General features: G+C 52.0%; 10 protein-coding genes across 10 annotated transcripts; 7 read left to right on the forward strand and 3 right to left on the reverse strand.

Moving 5' to 3' along the window:
• Positions 1-485: 485 nt before the first annotated feature.
• Positions 486-1,467, forward strand: BBA_08680 (6-phosphogluconate dehydrogenase NAD-binding protein; the record flags this gene model as incomplete). The annotated part of the gene is made up of 2 exons (XM_008603777.1): positions 486-530; positions 589-1,467. The coding sequence occupies 2 exons, from the start codon at positions 486-488 to the stop codon at positions 1,465-1,467; spliced, it is 924 nt and encodes a 307-aa protein (XP_008601999.1).
• Positions 1,468-2,343: 876 nt separating this feature from the next.
• On the forward strand, positions 2,344-4,389 carry BBA_08681 (amino-acid N-acetyltransferase; the record flags this gene model as incomplete). Its single annotated transcript, XM_008603778.1, has 2 exons — positions 2,344-2,574; positions 2,635-4,389. 2 exons carry the CDS (start codon positions 2,344-2,346, stop codon positions 4,387-4,389), a joined length of 1,986 nt encoding a protein of 661 aa, XP_008602000.1.
• Positions 4,390-4,977: 588 nt separating this feature from the next.
• BBA_08682 (bin/amphiphysin/Rvs domain for vesicular trafficking) lies at positions 4,978-6,299 on the forward strand (the record flags this gene model as incomplete). Its single annotated transcript, XM_008603779.1, has 6 exons — positions 4,978-5,009; positions 5,119-5,200; positions 5,263-5,345; positions 5,435-6,032; positions 6,081-6,212; positions 6,264-6,299. 6 exons carry the CDS (start codon positions 4,978-4,980, stop codon positions 6,297-6,299), a joined length of 963 nt encoding a protein of 320 aa, XP_008602001.1.
• A 494-nt stretch (positions 6,300-6,793) lies between these two features.
• BBA_08683 (NADH-ubiquinone oxidoreductase 29.9 kDa subunit) lies at positions 6,794-7,640 on the forward strand (the record flags this gene model as incomplete). Its single annotated transcript, XM_008603780.1, has 3 exons — positions 6,794-7,335; positions 7,423-7,527; positions 7,580-7,640. The coding sequence occupies 3 exons, from the start codon at positions 6,794-6,796 to the stop codon at positions 7,638-7,640; spliced, it is 708 nt and encodes a 235-aa protein (XP_008602002.1).
• Positions 7,641-9,763: 2,123 nt separating this feature from the next.
• On the forward strand, positions 9,764-11,118 carry BBA_08684 (fatty acid desaturase; the record flags this gene model as incomplete). The annotated part of the gene is made up of 4 exons (XM_008603781.1): positions 9,764-9,798; positions 9,868-10,643; positions 10,699-10,873; positions 10,935-11,118. The coding sequence occupies 4 exons, from the start codon at positions 9,764-9,766 to the stop codon at positions 11,116-11,118; spliced, it is 1,170 nt and encodes a 389-aa protein (XP_008602003.1).
• Positions 11,119-11,234: 116 nt separating this feature from the next.
• Positions 11,235-11,984, reverse strand: BBA_08685 (FkbM family methyltransferase; the record flags this gene model as incomplete). Its single annotated transcript, XM_008603782.1, has 1 exon — positions 11,235-11,984. One exon carries the CDS (start codon positions 11,982-11,984, stop codon positions 11,235-11,237), a length of 750 nt encoding a protein of 249 aa, XP_008602004.1.
• A 736-nt stretch (positions 11,985-12,720) lies between these two features.
• On the forward strand, positions 12,721-14,106 carry BBA_08686 (UDP-glucosyltransferase; the record flags this gene model as incomplete). The annotated part of the gene is made up of 1 exon (XM_008603783.1): positions 12,721-14,106. The coding sequence occupies one exon, from the start codon at positions 12,721-12,723 to the stop codon at positions 14,104-14,106; it is 1,386 nt and encodes a 461-aa protein (XP_008602005.1).
• Positions 14,107-14,687: 581 nt separating this feature from the next.
• BBA_08687 (phosphotransferase enzyme family protein) lies at positions 14,688-15,128 on the reverse strand (the record flags this gene model as incomplete). Its single annotated transcript, XM_008603784.1, has 1 exon — positions 14,688-15,128. One exon carries the CDS (start codon positions 15,126-15,128, stop codon positions 14,688-14,690), a length of 441 nt encoding a protein of 146 aa, XP_008602006.1.
• A 646-nt stretch (positions 15,129-15,774) lies between these two features.
• BBA_08688 (heat shock protein 30) lies at positions 15,775-16,368 on the forward strand (the record flags this gene model as incomplete). The annotated part of the gene is made up of 1 exon (XM_008603785.1): positions 15,775-16,368. The coding sequence occupies one exon, from the start codon at positions 15,775-15,777 to the stop codon at positions 16,366-16,368; it is 594 nt and encodes a 197-aa protein (XP_008602007.1).
• Positions 16,369-16,685: 317 nt separating this feature from the next.
• Positions 16,686-18,682, reverse strand: BBA_08689 (Putative GMC oxidoreductase; the record flags this gene model as incomplete). The annotated part of the gene is made up of 2 exons (XM_008603786.1): positions 16,686-18,072; positions 18,132-18,682. The coding sequence occupies 2 exons, from the start codon at positions 18,680-18,682 to the stop codon at positions 16,686-16,688; spliced, it is 1,938 nt and encodes a 645-aa protein (XP_008602008.1).
• Between the last annotated feature and the right edge of the window lie 46 nt (positions 18,683-18,728).

Here is an 18,728-nt window from a genome sequence, read left to right on the forward strand (position 1 = left end):
ACGGAGCGCAAGCGCTTAGTCATCACACAATTCGAGCCTCCTTCGAACTCACTGCCTGTCACCCGGAAGCGTCTAGGGTAGGTGCTAAAATGCGAATGCATCATGAGACAAATGCAAATGGACAATGTTGCGGAAGACTCCAGATATTGCAGAAGAATGTCTTGTCGCTTCGCCTTCATCATCAAGGCGAGTTGTGGTTATGATGCACGCGTTTGCTTGTGATTAGCGGGCTTTTAGGGCACTGATTTGTCGTAGTCAAGCCGGAAACTATCGTACGCTATGAAATCACTTACAAATCGCCTAGTCATTTGAATGCCGTCCTATCCCGAAGCTGGCATTCCTATTTAAGTCGCGTCGGCTACCATGTCTCGCGAGAATCATCCAAAACTTGTGCTGTACACTTTTTTGAAACGCAAGAACCATTCTACTTGCTGCGCAGAGATTCTTCGATTCACACAGTACGTCAAGCAGACATCACGGTGACAATGGCGCCCACATTACTCTGGATCGGCCTGGGCAACATGGGCCGGGTAAGTATTACAGCGTACCTTGACTCGCAATGCGACGCACTAATCAATTCGACCGTAGGCCATGTGCAAGAACATTGTCGAAAAGGGCAATCTTGACTCACCACTTCTCATTTACAATCGCTCTCGGCAGCGCGCTGTCGATCTGAGCCAGAAGCTTCCCGCCGGCAAGACGGAGGTGGTAGAGTCGCTCGTCGAAGGCGTGGCCAAGGCCGACGTCATCTTCACCTGCGTAGCGAATGACGCGGCCGTCAGCCAAACCATCGACACGGCGCTGCAGGCCGACGTCGCTGGTAAGCTCTTCATTGAGTGCTCGACGATCCACCCGAACGCGACGCAAGCGACGGCGGACAAGCTCCTCGCGCGGACCGCCGAGTTTGTCGCCGCGCCCGTGTTTGGCGCGCCCGCCGCGGCCGAAGCCGGCCAGCTTATTGCCGTGCTCGCGGGCCCGCCGGTGAGCGTCAACCGCGCGCGGCCCTGGTTCGTGGGCGTGACGGCGCGCGCCGAGATTGACCTCGCAGGCGCGGCCTACGGCAAGGCCACGACGCTCAAGGTGATTGGTAACACGTTTATCCTCAACATGGTCGAGCAGCTGGCCGAGGCGCACGTGCTGGCGGAAAAGTCGGGCCTGGGCACGCAGCACTTGCACGAGCTTGTATCGGCGCTTTTTCCGGGGCCGTACGCGGCGTACAGCACACGCATGCTCACGGGGGATTACTACAAGCGCGAGGAGCCGCTTTGGGCCGTGGACCTCGCGCGCAAGGATGCGCGGCACGCAAAGACGCTGGCGGAGGCAGCGGGCACGAAGGTGCAGAATGTCGAGACGGCTGACGCGCATCTGGCAAGCCTCAAGGAGCACGCGGGCCCATCGGGCGACATTGCGGGCATCTATGGCGTGGTGCGAAAGGAGGCCGGTCTGAAGTTTGGGAATGGTGCATAGATGAGATCATGTGTGAATTGAATATTCAAAACGGATGGATGATTGCTGAAGTAAGGCGAGCAAGCGGCTACGTAGGGTTGATCCACCAAGTCTCCTGCCAATGAGAGATCGGAATTCATTCGACCGGCTTGCCAGCTGCAGCCGATAGATTCCTGAGAACATATTCAGGTACATTTACGTAGAAGGAGCATGACTCTGCCAACTGGTTGGATTTGCACATTGTGTTGTAGTCATTGTAGTATTCAGCAACTAGCAGATCTCGTGCATACAGCCATCGACACCGTGCGGGATCTTTCGGGCACAGTAGCGCCGGATATACCTCAGCCATCTTAAAGCACGGGCATCAAGAAGGTATAACCCACCAACCACCAAGCCGGGTTATCTGGATATTTAGCTGGAACCCGCCCCAGATTTCAAGTGCACAATCTTGCCATTTTGCTCTTTTGCACTTCAAGTCTTCGGAGCTAGATCGGGACGCCTCGGCAGTCAAAGCCTTCTCCGTCCAGTCAGGGCAGTGGAGCGCCACCGAGTCCACTGAGTCCACTGCAGCCACTGAAAAGCCCACTGAAGCACAAAATCATCAGCGGCTCGCCTTGACTCATCAACCCGACTTATACCAAAACGCTTTGGCTCTTCTGCTTCTGGTTCTCATTGCCAGGCTCACGATAATCTCCTTTTCGGTCAACATTGTTATCCCCAAGTATCTTCCATATCCAAACCCGCATGAGGCACGAATAGGCCCCTTTTTTCAAATAAGCTGGCCGTAGCCAAGCGTCAGCTCGCCTTTGTGCTAACGCCTCCCCCCCCCCCCCCCAAAAAAAACAAGTTCTCCGTCTCACTTCACCCAAACCTCCGTCACCGCCTCGCAACATCATCATGAGCTGGGCAACTGCTAGGAAAAAGGCGGCTTCGGGTTGTGGCCCCAACCTGTCCGTGGTGAGTGGACGCTCTATTGGGGAGCAGAGGCGACTCGCGCATAGCATGTCAAAGCAGGCCACGATTAAACCGCTCGCGGCTGCTGCGACGACGACGACGGCTACCGCGGATGCCACTAGACCCATGTCATCATCGTCTGTGGCCAGAGTCAAGAAACAAGCCTTGGAAAGGGTATGTGCACAAATTTGGAATGGTTTTCGAAAAAGAAAGAAACTAAAAAGGGTTACCCAGGACGTCATTGTCTCTGTGCTAGAGTCAACAGCTACGAGACGAGATGCCAGAGGCTATCTGCAAAAATACACCGCCAATCAGTCCGGTGAACCAGAGTTGGGAAGAACACCAGACAGCCAGAAATTCACCAGTGCTCTTTCTGTGGCCGAGCCCGTCAATATCGCCATTGTTATGCTACGCGATCCGCAGCATCTTGTCCAGAGCATAGTCGACGGTATTGCCAAGACCATCGCCCAGTTGCGCGCACTTGGTCTCCTCAGCGCCGTAGTCATTGATTGCACCGGAGATAGCAATCGTCAGATGTTTGAAGACGAGTCGCTCCGGCTTTGCGAAGCTGTTGACACCTTCGGCAAACCTGGCGCCAAGGTCATCAGCGACATCTTCATCGGGGAAGCCCCGGACGCGCCGCGACCTTCGGTGCACTCCAACTCCATTAGAGTCAGCGATCGCGGCCTACTGAAGCGCGCTTTTGAGCGCAGACTCGTACCTGTTATCGCGTCCATGTCTGCTCGAGATGAATTATCTGCTGCCAGACCTGCTAGTGTGGAGCAGACGGTGCTCGCGTTGACGACGTTCCTGTCCGGCCTTCAGTTCGACAAGCCCCCTCTTCCGGATGCAAGCGGAAACAGCAAGAACATCTGGCGACCGGAAAAGATTGCTTCAGTAGAGCGTGTCATTTTGCTCGATGCGCTAGGCGGTACCCCGACTTCTGGTCGTGGCATTGGCGTGTGTCACCGTTTTATCAATCTTGAGCAAGAATACGAGAGGCTTTGTGCGCAGCTCTTGGGACCAGAAGGGTCCCCGGCGACAGGAAGTCCAAGCGGTAAGCCGACAACCAACAATCACGTCTCAAACTTGTTTCTGGCCAAAGAAACTTTGAGCATTTTGCCGCCGTCGTCGTCTGCTCTCATTACCACGCCTTTCGCAGCCGCAAACACGAGCCCAATCTACTCCGAGCCGCGTTCCATCAAGATGGAAGAGAGTCAGCTGGGATTTGATGGCATGGTCACTACCCGCAAGAAGCATAATCCGATTCTCCACAACCTCTTAACAGATAAACCAATATATTCGTCGTCTCTACCGCTGCAACGAATTCAAGACGGGGGCTACCGCATAGACCCGAGCGACTCTACGGCGGCTACATTGGTCAAGAGGGGCATGCCGTTGACCATATATCCGGATCCACGAGAGAATCCCTGGCGGCCGCCCAAGACGGGGGCATCGCGCTGCCGGTTGACGGATAACAATGTTGATTTGCCTCGGTTGGTGCATCTCATCGATGACTCATTTGGTAGAAAGCTTGATGTGCAACATTACCTGAACCGCGTCAACGACAACCTCGCTGGCATCATCATTGCAGGCGAGTACGAGGGCGGCGCAATTCTCACGTGGGAGAAGCCCGAAGGAGTGACAGACCAGGAGGCGTACGAACGGGGACTCTACGTGCCATATCTCGACAAGTTTGCCGTGTTGAGATCTCGACAGGGCAGCGGCGGCGTCGCCGACATTGTCTTCAACGCCATGGTGCGGGACTGCTTTCCAGAGGGCGTCTGCTGGCGAAGCCGCAAAAACAATCCCGTTAACAAGTGGTACTTTGAGCGTTCCGTTGGCACAATTAAGCTATCCGACTCCAACTGGACTATGTTTTGGACAACGCTGGGTCTGTGTGGGCGCCAGCCAAAGCTGCAGCACTACGAATCTGTGTGTCGTAGTGTACAGCCAAGCTGGGCAGACAATCAGCATATTGTAGACTAGGGGAAGCCTTTATTCATTGGGCGGCGTTTAGAGCATAGGGCGACTGGATATTTCTGTTGATTTTGCCAGGTTTTGGAATCGGGTTAGAGCTTGGAGTTTTTGAATTCTCGAATTTGTCGGATGTTCATCACCAATATACCCTGCCAAAAGAAAATCGCAGTGCAGCAAAGGTAGAACTGCCAATCGCTGGTGATTATCTGGCCCTATGTTCACAAAGGTCGCAAATTGCCTCTGATTTCGTGGCGCCCAGAACTGTCATACGCTCATGGACGTGCCACATTTTTTATAGCGCCTATATTCCCCCTTATAGCACAACAACGTCATGCGTCACGTGCAGGTGGCGGAAGCTCGCCCAGCAAAAAGCTTAGCTCTTCACCCGTCCTCTGCGTTGCTCCAGGGTGCTCTGGTCGCTGTGGCCGCTGTGGAAACCCCTGGGTGGAGCGGACCCGGCGCGCCATTTCGCTTGTGACGCTGTCCCTTCATCGAACCGTTCAGCGCGAGCATACATCTTGCATCCCCCCCCTCGTCGAATTACTAGTTTCCCTTATACCGTTTCACCGTTTTCTCGTTGGTTGTATCTCTACCAAGATGGACTTCTCCAAATTTGGCAAGAATCTCTCGTATGTTGCCGAAGCCGCCGCCGCCTGCTGGTTGCACAAGCTTCCTCCCCCACGTTGTCAATCAAGGTTCAGCTCTAGCTAACCGTGATACTTTGTTCGCGCTCGGCAGCGACTTTGGTGCGCAGATCACGCCCTTCGCGTCGCGCACCTTCCAGTATACCAAGGAGCAATTTGGCCAGTCTGAGGACAAGGTGCGAAGTCCATTCATGGGTGGCTTGCTCGCCATCATCTGTTAATCACTTGCGCAATACAGACTCAGCTGCCCGCCGACTACATTGACCTCGAGAAGAAGGTTGATGCCCTCAAGCAGGCTCACCAGAAGATGCTCAATGTCACGTGTGTACTCGCTCTCATGAAACTGGCGCTAATTGCCACTGCCTATCTCTCCCTCCCACTAACCTCGACGTCTTCTCCCCCGATCACAGCCAGCAATACTCTAACGAAGCATACGACTACCCGCCGAACGTGAAGGAGACATTCCAGGACCTCGGCCGTACCGTCAGCGAAAAGGTCTCTCTGCTCTCCTCTGCCACCAGCACCGCCGAAGCCCAGGCCGCTCTCGTGGCCCCTCCGACCGCCAAACCCCAGCCGAAGACGTTTAGCCATGCCATTGCCCGAGCCAGTCTTGCCTCGAGCCAGACCCTGCACCAGAACCACACAGGTGCTGGCGAGGACCCTCTGGCCACCGCTCTCGAAAAGTACGCTCTCACCATGGAGCGTGTCGGCGAGGCTCGTCTTGCCCAGGATGCCCAGATTCAGAGCCGCTTCCTTGCTGGCTGGAACACCACCTTGAACACCAACATCATGTTTGCCACCCGCGCGAGAAAGAACGTCGAAAAATCCAGGCTGTCTCTAGATGCTGTCAAAGCTCATGCCAAGGGCACTACTTTCAAGCTCGGCCAGAGCTCTTCTGCTGCTGGTCAGGAAGAGCCCGAGCTTAGCCCCGAGGCCCAGGAGGAGATTGAGAAGGCCGAGGACGAGTTTGTCACCCAGACTGAGGAGGCTGTCGGTGTCATGAAGAACGTAAGTTACGTGAGGTTGCAAATTTACGCCCAGGGCTAACAAACTCAGGTCCTGGATACACCTGAGCCTCTGCGCAACCTGTCTGAGCTTATCAATGCCCAAATTGAGTATCACAAGAAGGCTTCTGAGATTCTTGGCGAGCTTGCGCCGATCATTGCGCAGCTTCAGACCGAGCAAGAGGTATGATTGCATGGTCTAACCCGTCTTCAACGTGGCTAATCCATCGCAAAGGCCAACTACCGCAAGAGCCGTGAAGATGCTGCTTGAAGTGAGCGCGACGTGGATGAGGGCAGAATACACGGTGGCAGGATTACTGGTAAATCCGCGCCCGGCAGTTAATATTTCCTTTGTGTTTATATTGACTAGGCTTTGATGGCCAATACGGCCACTCCCTATTAAATGGCTCTGTTTCGTTGGTCCCACTCCATCAGGACACTTGCAACTTGACTACAACTGCTTGTAGCGGTGCAACTTGAAGAAGCGTCGCATAGAGCGATAATGCGACACTGGTACAAAATCCAAGTAGTGAAAAGTACAAAATGATAATAATTTTCAAGTATCTATGTCATGTAACCGACAAGGAGCCTTCAGACGCAGTGGTTGATATGATGCACGTGACTTTCCACGTGATGCATCGCGCTTGGTAATTGCTCGACCTTATTGGAGGCTAGGCCGGAGCATTGAGCAGAATCTCTGCAGACCGACCAAAAGCCCAGCTCCAACACCACGGGGACAACCATTACCAATTGCATCCGCCAAGCATGCGGCCAACACTTCGAGCGCTTGCGCGCTACCTCGAACCCGGTACGCCCACTGGGCTAACGGGTCTGTGGACGCACGCCACCCCCCGATCGACGCTCCTCTTCCTCTACGGCAGCACCCTCCACAAGCTGCAATCGCTGCCGGCGACGTCCCTGTACCGCCAGTCGGTCGAAGCCACAACTAAGCACCGGATGGCGCTGGTCGAGCAGTACACGCCGCCCGGCTACGAGGCGTGGGCGGCCAAGGCGCGCGAGCTGGTCAAGAACAACGCCGAGCAGTTCCGCGTGGCTAGCGGCCGTGTCGACGGCAGCGAAGCCCGCACCGTCAAGCTGGGCGACCGCATTTTTGTCGTCGGGTCGAGGCACCTTCCCGGCGACGAGCGCACTGAGGAGTGGGACGGCGAGGAGAATGAGGGCGGTGAGCTCGAGGGCATCCGCTCCCCGGCCGAGCGCGCCGACGTGGCCGTCTGGGCTGAGCGCAAACCCCTGGAGGATCACGAGAAGATTGAATGGGAGGATGAGCCTCAGCTGACGGCGGATCAGTAAGCTGGCCTCTGTCGTTTTGGCTGCACGCATAGCCGCCAGAGGATGGTATTATTGGACACGGATGGGGCTAACGAGCGCTGCAGGATACATGAACTCGAGCAAAAGCTCGGTGCTGGTCTCATTGAGGAGGTTATCGAGGTTGCCGAGGGCGAATTGAAGATTATTGAGGTCATGGAAAAGGCCAAGGTGTAAGTTTTGATTTTAGCTGCGACACGGATATTTGCTAACTTTGCTGCGCAGTTGGGAAGACCTCGAGGAGAAGCCCGTCGATGGCCAGTGGACATACTTTGACCGACCCTGAACGAAATTAATCTGACTGCTGGCGTTTCCTTGTAGCCATGTCATTTGTAAAGTAGATGGAGTGAGCTGTATATCAACGGTGGAATTCACTGGCTCAATACATGAAAACTAACTTAACTCTGGTTTCCATGACTGCATTCCCTGCTTCAAGAACACAACATTCGGCATTGTCTCATCGTTATCTTCTACGGTCATAACATGTAGACACTCACCGGCGTGCTAGAGCTCTGTTAGCTGAAGCTGAAAGGAGCCGCTTAGGCCAGGGTCCCATGCTGGAAAAGACAAGCCAACAAGCTCAAATCTGAACAGTTGAAGGCCGCAAATGACATATGTCTACTTATTGGCTACATACCGACATCGACACAGACGCACATCTTTCCTGGCCCTGGAAGCCGTGTAGCAGGAGCCTGCCAACAAAACGCCCAACGAGTGCGACAAACACCCCACTCTCAGTCAATGAAGCCATCTTGGGGCGACTTGAAAACTACTTCTTCTTTTAAAAAGGCGTAGTGAAATCAACGCCGCAGATTGGGGCAGCCAAGTTCTTCGCACCTTGAATAGACACAAGAGCGGCTTCAAACAGCTGCCATAAAAGCTGCCACATGCCCGGTGATAGGCTCAAAGAAGCCGCGATCAGCCACATATCGTTCGAAACACCCTGAGTTACGTGAAAAATTAGCTAAGCCTCTAAGCCTTGTACTCGGACGACCAGGGTGCCTCTCGAGTTTGCCATACGTCATACTGCTGCGCCGGGCAAGACGTTAGTCCGACACTGTGTGTTGAGCCTAACGATGGGGACCATGATTAGGTGCAACTACTTGTTCTAAATCTGCGGTACAGAAATTCGAGGAATACCAAAAAATAAAGTTCTGATGTGAGAATTCGCGAACTAATTATCACCACATGGGCAAAGCGCACTTGACCAAGTTGCATCACAGCCGACAGCACTTTGAAATGTGAGTCGTGTGATCCGTGTCGGCCACGAATCCTACCTAGCTGTCAAATACGATTCGTTTCCTCATGCACGTTTCCTCATGCATGCAAAACTTGTGGAAAACTTTGGAAAACTTTTGGTTCTCTTCCGCTGGTACAATATTGGGGCTCGCGAAACGGGTAGCACACCGGTCAGACAACGAGAGAAAGTGGTCTCTCATCGTGACATAGCTAATGCCAGTGCGCTAACTCTTACTCCGTATTGGTCATGGAGCTAGATCGCGGGAAGGAGATTGTATAGATCTAGATCACAAGGCGGCAGATGTCGACACTCTCTGGTTGCGCTCGTAATTATGGGAACAGAGTTTCATTATTGCGAATACCCAGTATTTAGCCCGCTGTTTCACATGGCCATTATCCATGCCTTGAACCAATGAGCCTTGGAACTGGGTCAGTGGCAATGCTTGTAGGCCAATCTCCAACAATACCTAGGGCAGGTGACTGGATAGGGTGATAAGGTAGGTAAGCATTGATGACATGTGCTAGACCCCCACTACCTTGAGCGGGTGGTGGGGGCCTGACACATGTACCTAGGTACAATGCATGGGGGGGACCTGGGCCCCTAATCTTGATACACAGTTACAGGGACAGAAGCAGAGAAGACAGCACTGGCGGAATTTGCTTTTGTTGATTTGTTGAGCTAGGCAGCACGTGCGCCGAGAATGCTGCACCCGAAGTGCCGAAACAAGTATAGCGCGTCGCACGTTTAAACTGGCCAAGGGGGTTCCACGCAGGGTCTTATCCATCCACAAGCCCATAAATTTTCAGGGACCTTGTAACAAATTTGCCCTTTCCTCGGCCTGATCATGAGCCTCGACCCAATTATGGTTCCTGCCTGGCCACTCATGTTCCCTGTCCATGATGGCTATCTTTCGTAAAAGGAGAAAAGCTTTGCTCTCACTAGTCATAGCGTCAGGCAAAATTTGGTGCTTAAAATTAGCTTGTAAGAAAAGGGGACCCGGGGAAAAAAATATCGATAATAAGAGAGAAAAATTGATTCCTGCCTGACCTTCTCTCACGCATAACCTCTCATTCTCAGTGGCCTGTCTTTTTGCGGCGCCAATAGACTCCAGTGAACCTTGCTCTTCGTTCTGTTCGAACCTCGTCCGTGACAGCCTAACCAAAACGAACATGTCGCAACGAATCCCCAAGGCTGATTCCTCAGTGTGAGTACTCAGATTCGCACTTGGCATGAGACAGTTTCGGTCGTCTGACATTTCTGTGCCATAATTCAGCTCCCCATCAGGCCCGGTGTATCCTGACATCAATACCTTGCGTCAGGCAATTCCGAAGCATTGCTTTGAGCCGTCAGTGTTCACGTCTATGAGCTACTTGGTCCGTGATGTCGTTTTGATTGGTACGCTTGGCTGGGCTGCCGCTCACTACATTCCCTCTATTGATGACGCGACCTTGAGGGCAACTGCCTGGATACTTTATGGCTTTGGCCAAGGCCTCATCTGCACAGGACTCTGGATCCTGGGCCACGAAGCTGGCCACGGGGCATTTTCCAAGCACCCTCTTCTCAACGATGTCGTTGGCTTCTTGACTCACTCAAGCCTGATGGTACCTTACTACTCATGGAAGTTTTCACACCACCGCCATCACAAGTTCACAGGACACATGGAAAAGGACATGGCCTTTGTCCCCAAGAAGCGTGCAGACTATGAAGCCCGTCTCAGTCTTTTCAACATGGAATTCCTCGAAGATACGCCCGTCTTCCAAGCCATTTCGCTCATTTTCCACCAGCTCTTTGGTTGGATTTTCTATCTGCTGTTCAACGTCTCGGCTGGAAGCGACAGCCAGCAGAAGCCGACATCTAGCCTCTTGGGCCGCAGTCATTTTGATCCCAACAGCGCCGTCTTTCGTCGAAGCGAGGCTCCGTATATTGCCTTGTCTGACGTCGGACTGGGACTCATGTTTTTAGCCCTATACAAACTTTCCGGTGTTATTGGCACGCAAACAGTAGTACTCCTCTATCTGCAACCCTACGTCTGGGTCCACCACTGGCTGAGTATGTTTTTTCCCGTTCGCAACAGAGGCTACTTGGATGAAAAACTAACTGACAGCTGAAGTCGCCATCACCTATCTACATCACACTCACGTAGATGTTCCTCATTTCGAAGCTGAACACTGGACTTTTGTCAAAGGCGCACTGGCCACTGTCGATCGCGACTTTGGCTTCATTGGGCGCCACCTCTTCCACGGCATCATTGAGCACCACGTTGTTCACCATTTGTTCCCGTAAGTAAATTTCACCAACACAACCGCAATCACGGGCACTTGTCTTACTAGAAGTCTGTAGCCGAATTCCTTTCTACTATGCTGAAGAAGCCACCGACGCCCTGAAGCCTGTCCTTGGAGACCTGTATCATCGGGACGATCGCTCCTTCCTCGGGCAATTGTGGTCAAATTTTACACAGTGTAAATATGTTGCAGCTGATGAGTCCGTTCCCGGTGCTCTCAAGTGGGCGCAAAAGTCAAACTGAATATTTTCTGCCGCGGCAGACCGCGGCAGAGGCGAAAGAACATGATACATATCGGGCATATATATAGAAATTAGGTATAGAACGGTTAGAAGGTTGATTGGCTAATTAGACATCCCTCAGTTTCTTTTTGCGATCAACATGTACATCTTTAGATCTGGTGGTGCCCAGTCGGGCCTCTCTACAGCAACCGCAAATCCCTTGGATTCCAGCAGAGTCTTGGCCGTGGCAAAGTCTCCTTTGCTGTCGCAAAGCTCGACTACAACATTGTCAATCAGATCCCAATGCTCGTCATCTAAACCTCGTAACACATCCATCTCGGCGCCCTCCACGTCTACCTTGAGCAGGTTGACGCGTTTCAGATTGGGGACCTCGCCAAGGAAATCCGACAGCCGTTTCACATCAACTTGCACCTCATGCGTCTCTTGCATAAGCTTGGCGATAGGGTGATTTTGGTCCACAGACTTCATTTGGTTCGTTTTGTCCTCGGCATACAGCGTCGAGTTGCCTGGCATCTGCGGGTAGAACGTCAAGGCCAGACTTGCATCTTCCCTGCCGAGCCCACACTGATGGGCTTGTACACCGGAAACGTTGTGTAATTCCATATTGCGCTGAAAAGTAGAAAACGTAGCCGGAGCAGGCTCAAAAGCGAGAATGGTTGATTGTGGATATTTTCTCTTCATGTACAGGGTGAACATGCCAATGTTGCCACCAGCATCGACTATGAAGCTATCGTCGGGAAATGGCGCGACATCATAGCACTTGTCGATGAAGATTTCTTTGTGAATAAATTCCACTTCAAGCTTAGCGGCTGGATTTGCATAGACAGAAAAATCGTCTGTCAACTGAATTTTTTCGACGAGAGCCATTTTGAGCCGATCTTGATTGATGTAGAAGACGAGTGCCGTGTTTGGAGACGACACAGCAAAGGAACCTTGAGCAGTTATGGACGCGATATTTATCTCAAGGGTCGCAGAGATGCCTGCCCGCAAATCTAACTCCCGACGACCGCCATCCCAAATCGTGCAAATCGTCCCGGGCGGCCCGGGCGGCCCGGCCCAGATAAATGTCCGAAGACCGAAGCGGAGAGATACCAAGGCCAGACCCCGCTCACAGCTTTACTCAGATGCAACCGCATCTCGGGTCGTGATCCATAAACTGATCCCACTCCATATTCGTATGCTTAGTGAGTATGTCGTTTCCAAGAGCGGCGAGCTGGATGATTCATCGGGCATTCGGCGTTCGCGCCCTGGTCAAGGCAGTAAGCGTGTAGAAGCTAACCCAAGTGTCGTAGTGATCGTCTGTCGCGCGGCGGAGGTTGTCGGGCAGCGTTAGCTCCGATGTCCCGATCAAGGCGTGAGTTGTCCGGGCTCGTGGCACAAGCTGACTCCCGAATGAGATTGGCGATGAGTGTCTGACAGCATCATGAGTGGGCTCATTCTGTGTATACGACGGAAGACGCGGGTTCCAATCTCTGGCGCCCAAAATGGCTCGTCTGTTTCCGCCCGGCATACGTCGACGTCGTATAAGTTGCGGTGAATCCCAGACCTGCCGAACCTCTTGGACAATGACTTTCTTCCTCGCCCTTCAATCACCCTGTACAACATGTCTCCGTCACGCAGCGAGCCACTTATTGATAATTTAGTTGACCGTTCCAATCTCAAGATTGTAGCGCTTGCGTCGCCCGCTGATGGTCACACCTTTCCACTTCTACGTATCGTTGAGGAGCTAGTCCTCCGTGGCTACGATGTGACGTTCCTCGCAAGTGAGGACTACAGAGCCCGCACAGCTGCCGTGGGAGCATACTTTGTCCCCGTTCCGCCTTATGACGATATTCAAAGAATTACTACCGAGCTATCTGTCATAGCGGACCCAGGTGAACGTATGAATGCCGCTATGATCGAGCTCTTCATTACGCCCACCGCCGGCCGCATGGCGACGCTGTACGCGGCGCTCGAGGACGTCAAACGGGAAAAGCCTTTACACAAAGTTGTGCTTTTGACCGAATCATTTTTCCTCGGTGACCATCCACTATTCCTTGGTGCGCCGCTTCCAAAGGGCTTCACTAGACGGCCTCGCGCCATCAACATTCATGCTTGCAGCTACGGGCTCAGCAGTGTCGACAGCGCACCCTTCGGCCTGACCATCATACCAGATGGAACAGCAGAAAGCCGTGAAAAGTACAGGAAACTGCACAGCGATATGCTGACAGGGTCTCTTGCAGAGTCTGTGGCTCTGCAAAAGAAGGTCTTGACTGAACTTGGTGCGACAAACATGGACGAAGTGGAAGGCCGCAACCCATTGGATGTCATCGCCACCACGGCCGACGTAACGCTGCAAATGTGCCCTCCGAGTCTAGAGTATCGTCGATCCGATATACACCCCAAGGTGCGTTTTATTGGTGCCTTGCCGCCTCGTGCTCCCCCAAAGACGTTTTCCGCGCCACCGTTTTGGAACACCGTCATCAACGGTAGCAAGCGGGTCGTGGTAGTGTCACAGGGCACAGTCGCGGTGCGCTACGACCAACTTCTTGTCCCTGCGATGCATGCGCTCGCAGACAGAGATGACATTGTTGTGGTGGCAATTCTAGGCCAAAAAGGTGCTGAATTACCCGGTGAAGTTGCGATACCATCGAATGCCTACACTGTGGACTACTTGTCATACGACGCCATGCTACCCTATGCTTCGGTGTTTGTTTTGAACGCTGGCTATGGCGGCTTTATGCACGGCATTGTGAATGGTGTACCGATGGTGTTGGCGGGCGGAAGTGAGGACAAGCCCGAAGTTGCAAATCGAGGCGAGTTTGCCGGCGTGGGAATCAATTTGAGGACAGGAACGCCGTCGCAGAGACAGATCCGACAGGGGGTTGATGAAATTTTGTCAAATCCAAAGTATAAGCGGCGCGTCAAGGAGATTCAACTTGAGAATGAAAAGATGAAAGCAATGGATTCAGTAGAGAAGGAGATTCTCAAGTGGGCGGCTATGGATTGATCTACTAGGGCGGCACGGATAACAATAAACACTATGGCACTCGAGGTCGAAACTTTGCACACATATCATCACACAAAATTTGGTTTGTACACGCTGCTAAGCTCCCTAATATGCAAAATATCATAAAATGTTACCTTTATTTAAATTTAATGCCTATATTGCGAATCTAATGTGGTAGCCTTAACTTCCCAAGCCAAGCTTGTGCATTGCGGCATAGTCTGGCCGCGGACGATGCTGTAATAATAGGTCAGCGGCATCGTCCTCGCGCTAATTTTTGGTACTAAGGTAGCCACCCCCACGGCTTATTACGGGCCGGGCCAAGTCGATCCGTGCATCCCTAATTCATTAAAACGGGGAAGCAAAGAATGTGCACTATGTGTAATGAATAGTGATACCAGAGGCCGTATCCGTGTTTAGTAGAGTATAAGCAGTAATCAGCTCCCCGGCCCTGTAACAGCAGGCGATAAAGGTGCTTACCAGTAAGTAGTAGAGACATGCTATGTCTAGCGGCTCACCACTAAAAATCAGAAATGTGGCAGACAAATCAGCAACAGCTTAGTGTCGTCAGAACGAATATATTCTTACTTGACAGTGGCAACTTCACTCTGCAGTTTTTCCCAGGGTTGCTGGAACTCTATATCTATAGGCACGCGCACCACCCATCGCGCACCGTCGTCGGGAAAGAGGACAAAAAAGCATGCATTGAAGCTGCCATTAGCCTCTCCAAAAATTTCACAAGGCTTGTACTCGTTGTAACGTGACGCTAGCTTTCTTCTTGCGTCGCGCGATAGACTCGCCATAAACTCTTGCATGGCCTTTTTCGACGCTGTCACGTCTTGCTCAGGCAGAGCCTGAGCATCACCTTTGATGCCGCATTCAACATCGGGTGGTGGCTCGATTGACGGCGTTTCACTAATAAAAGCCCAAAACAGCGTCGAGATGCTTCCTATGCATCTTGAAACAAGTCTTTGAAGAAAGGCGAATAGCATGATGAGCTTGGCTGTGTCCAACAAGAAAGTCATGGCATGGTAATTCAGGGGGGTAGAGAGATGCCTTAGTCAGCAACATGTCACACCAGCTGCTTACAGTGCCTCCAAGCACCACTGTATGGGGGTTTGGTGGTAATTTACTCTGAATCACCTTATATTACCCATTGTGTACCGTACTTGATGCAATATCGAAAATTTTGACCTATATCCGTAGTCTAGACACACACCTAGACTGTTCATGGAACCTATTCACTTAGCGCAGAGCATTTATTTGCCACCTCGGTCGCTGCCGACCGTAGCTTCTAGAGCCACCAAGAAGATCCCCACCCCATAGCCACAGCATCCATCAAGCCTACTGGTAGGTCACGATTGCGACATTATTGTGTCACGATCGCCAGCCTCTTCTTTCGATGTTTTTCCGCAAATTTCGCCCAGGTTCGAACATCATTTCCAAAACCTTCGATATGATACTGTGGCTTCATGATCGCTCTGTATGCCCTCGCATTGTGTGCAAGTACACCACAAGGCAACAAAGATATAAAGGTCTGATCATTTCTCGTCGGACGAGACAATCTTCTTGAACCAAATCAATAAACAGAAAGTTGAAAATCATCAATTGCAATCACTTCAAACATCAAATCCAGCTACATCAAACATCAAGACTACAACCACTGCAAACATGTCTCTTTTCCCCCGAGCTTTGCACGAAAGCGAGCCATCGTCCTTTTCACCTTTATTCCGCCTCCTTGACGAATTTGACAACTACAGTCGTCAGGGTGGTAGTTCTTCCCTTGGTCGTGATGGAAACGCTGGCTCCCTCTTTTGGCAGCCAAAGTTTGACATTCGCGAGAGCAGCGACCAATACGAGCTGCACGGTGAATTTCCAGGCGTGAAAAAGGAAGACATCTGCATCGAATTCCCGGAACCACAGACGCTAGTCATTCGCGGAAAATCCGAGCGGACTTATTCCGGACCAGCGCCATCGTCCTCGGCTGCCAGGATCGAAGATGTTTCGGACAAGCCAACCATCACCGAAGCAGGCGAGGGCCATGCCGCCCATGATACGACAGAGGCGTCAACCAAAGCCAGCGACAAAACGGAGAAGCCGAAATACTGGCTCAGAGAACGCAAAGTTGGCGAATTTTCTCGCTCATTCAGTTTCCCGTCTCCTGTAGATCAGGATGGCATCTCCGCCGGATTCAAGGATGGTATACTCTCGGTTTCGGTCCCCAAGGCTAAAAAGCCCCAGCCTCGACGCATTGCTATCAACTAAGGAGAAGATGCAGAGCCAGGAGGCCCGAGACTCGAGGTGTAGAGCTGCACTGTATGCTTTTTACAGATTGTCTAAAGTGATAGCGGTTTTGAGGAGAGGTGAAGTTTGTGGCGCGGACGTGAGACTGGCTTCCTTACGAATCATGAGAGAGTAATGGAGGAGGATTATTGTATGCTCAAATATGTCTTGTTGAATGTTTCATTCCTTTATATTTCCAACACTATAGTTAGCGTAATATGAAATTCTTTTTTGCATATATCAGCTATCCTTTACTCTCAATACCAGCATGTGTCCTGGCCTGTGCCAACCGCCGTCCCTCACTGCTTGGCGGTGCGGATAATGTCCTCAGCAATCTTCTCTGCCAGTGCGTAAATCGTTGCCATAGGATGTCCTGGGGGCAGAATGGGAAAAGAGCTCGCATCCACAACGCGCAGGCCGTGAACGCCATATACACGTGCCAAATTGTCAATCACGGCCATAGAATCCTCCTTCTTGCCCATTTTGCATGTGCAAGCCGGGTGCCATACAGTCATTAATGACTGGCGGACATTTTCTAGAAGCTCCTCGTCCGTCTTGACTTGCTCGCCTGGATAAAACTCGGGACCATCTGAAATGGATACCAAATCGGGTGTTGCCCACACTTGTCGCATGCGCTTCATGAGAGCTACCGCAACCTCTTGATCGCCCTTGTCAGTCAGCCAGTTGGGGTTGATCACGGGGTGATCGCGGATAGACATGGATGAAATGGTTATGTTGCCCCTCGAAAGCGGCGCAACGAGGGCGCCCAAAAGCGTAGCGTATTGGCGCCCGTCGGTTGGCTGTTTGAGTAATGACCCAAATTCCCCAATATGCCCATTGCCACCGAGGTATTCAACCTCTGGCCAGTCGTCAGAATACCGACCGAGTTCTTGCTTAGTCTGGTCGGAGAATCCTTCTCTCAGCTGCTCGGGCAGCTTTTCCCACCCAACCATCTCAATTCCGTTAGAGCTCAGAATACCTGTTTTACCAACCAGATACTTGGTAACTGCACTTGCCAGATCAACGAGGTTGTGCAAAATAGAGTCAATGGTCTTGAACTTGACAGCGTGAGATGGCCCAAAGAAGATATGATCCCACATGTTCTGGCCAACTCCAGGTAGCGGCGCAACAATGGGAATTCCGTACTTGTTTAGAGTCTCTTCAGGCCCGATCCCCGAAAGCATAAGAAGGTGCGGTGAGCTATAGGCTCCAGAGCTAACAACAATCTCTCTTTTTGCTTTGATGGTGTACTCGGAGCCGATTGCTGAGAGCACCTTGACACTTGTTGCCTTTTTGCTGCTATCAAAGTTGATCTTTGCCGCTTGGGTGTTGGTGAAGAGTTTAAGATTGCTCAATTTCTTCTTATCTGCAGCGTAAACGTATTCAGCAGATGAGCTGCGGGTTGCGTCGGACTGTCGTATAGTCGTTTCGGTGTAATGGTATCCCAGCAAGTTACCGCGATCAAATCCATCGGTTTCTTTTAGTCCGACAGCTTGTAATCCTTTTTGCATCCATTTAGACCAGTCGGAGACAAAGTTTGTGTAGCTGACTTGAACGGGGCCGCCTTGTCCTGGAGCAGCAAAGTCCGATGCGGAAGACTGGGACCAGGTGCCCGCAGGGCGTTTTGAGGAGCTGGCCGGGGTAAAAGTCACAGACTTTTTGTAGTATGCTTCGAAACTGCTGAGCCTAAAGTTCTTTCATTAATTGGACATGATCGTGCGTTGCTGACATTCGTGTTGACCTACTTGTAGCTGTCGTCTCCCACGGCCTCGGCCCATTGGTCATACATGCCCTTGGGGCCTCTATGGTGAATCATAAAGTTCCAGGCCGATGAGCCACCAACGCATTTCCCTTGAGCAACATGAAACTTGCGATCATTTGCGCCTTGCTGAGGTGTCGTCTGAAACTTCCAGTCGGCTGGAGACAGAGCTTCGGAACTGTCTGAACCAACAAAGAGGACGTCAAGGCCGGGGATGGTGGAGAAACCCGGCTTGGAAAACTCGAAAAAGGTTCCGGCTTCGATAAGTGCGACGCTGAAGCCTGCTTCTGCTAAGCGATAGCCTACAGCATTCCCGGCAGTGCCGCCGCCCACGACCACAAAGTCGAATTCCTGGTCACGACCAAGAAATCCTTGGATGGCGCCGTAAGATGCAGGGATAAACCCGTTACCGCCAAGCAAAGACGATATAGCGTTCACATATGGAGCAAACTGGCGTGAAAGCAGATTGTACCGCTGTGCTTCGCATAGTAAGCCAAGGGAAAGACAAGAATAAAGCTGCAGAAGCGTCCAACGCATGTTGCTAGGCCTGACTGCGAGACAACAGAGTAGAATAAAGTGAGCC

The sequence above is a fragment of the Beauveria bassiana genome (genome assembly GCF_000280675.1).
Source record: "Beauveria bassiana ARSEF 2860 unplaced genomic scaffold BBA_S00038, whole genome shotgun sequence".
NCBI lineage: Eukaryota > Fungi > Ascomycota > Sordariomycetes > Hypocreales > Cordycipitaceae > Beauveria > Beauveria bassiana.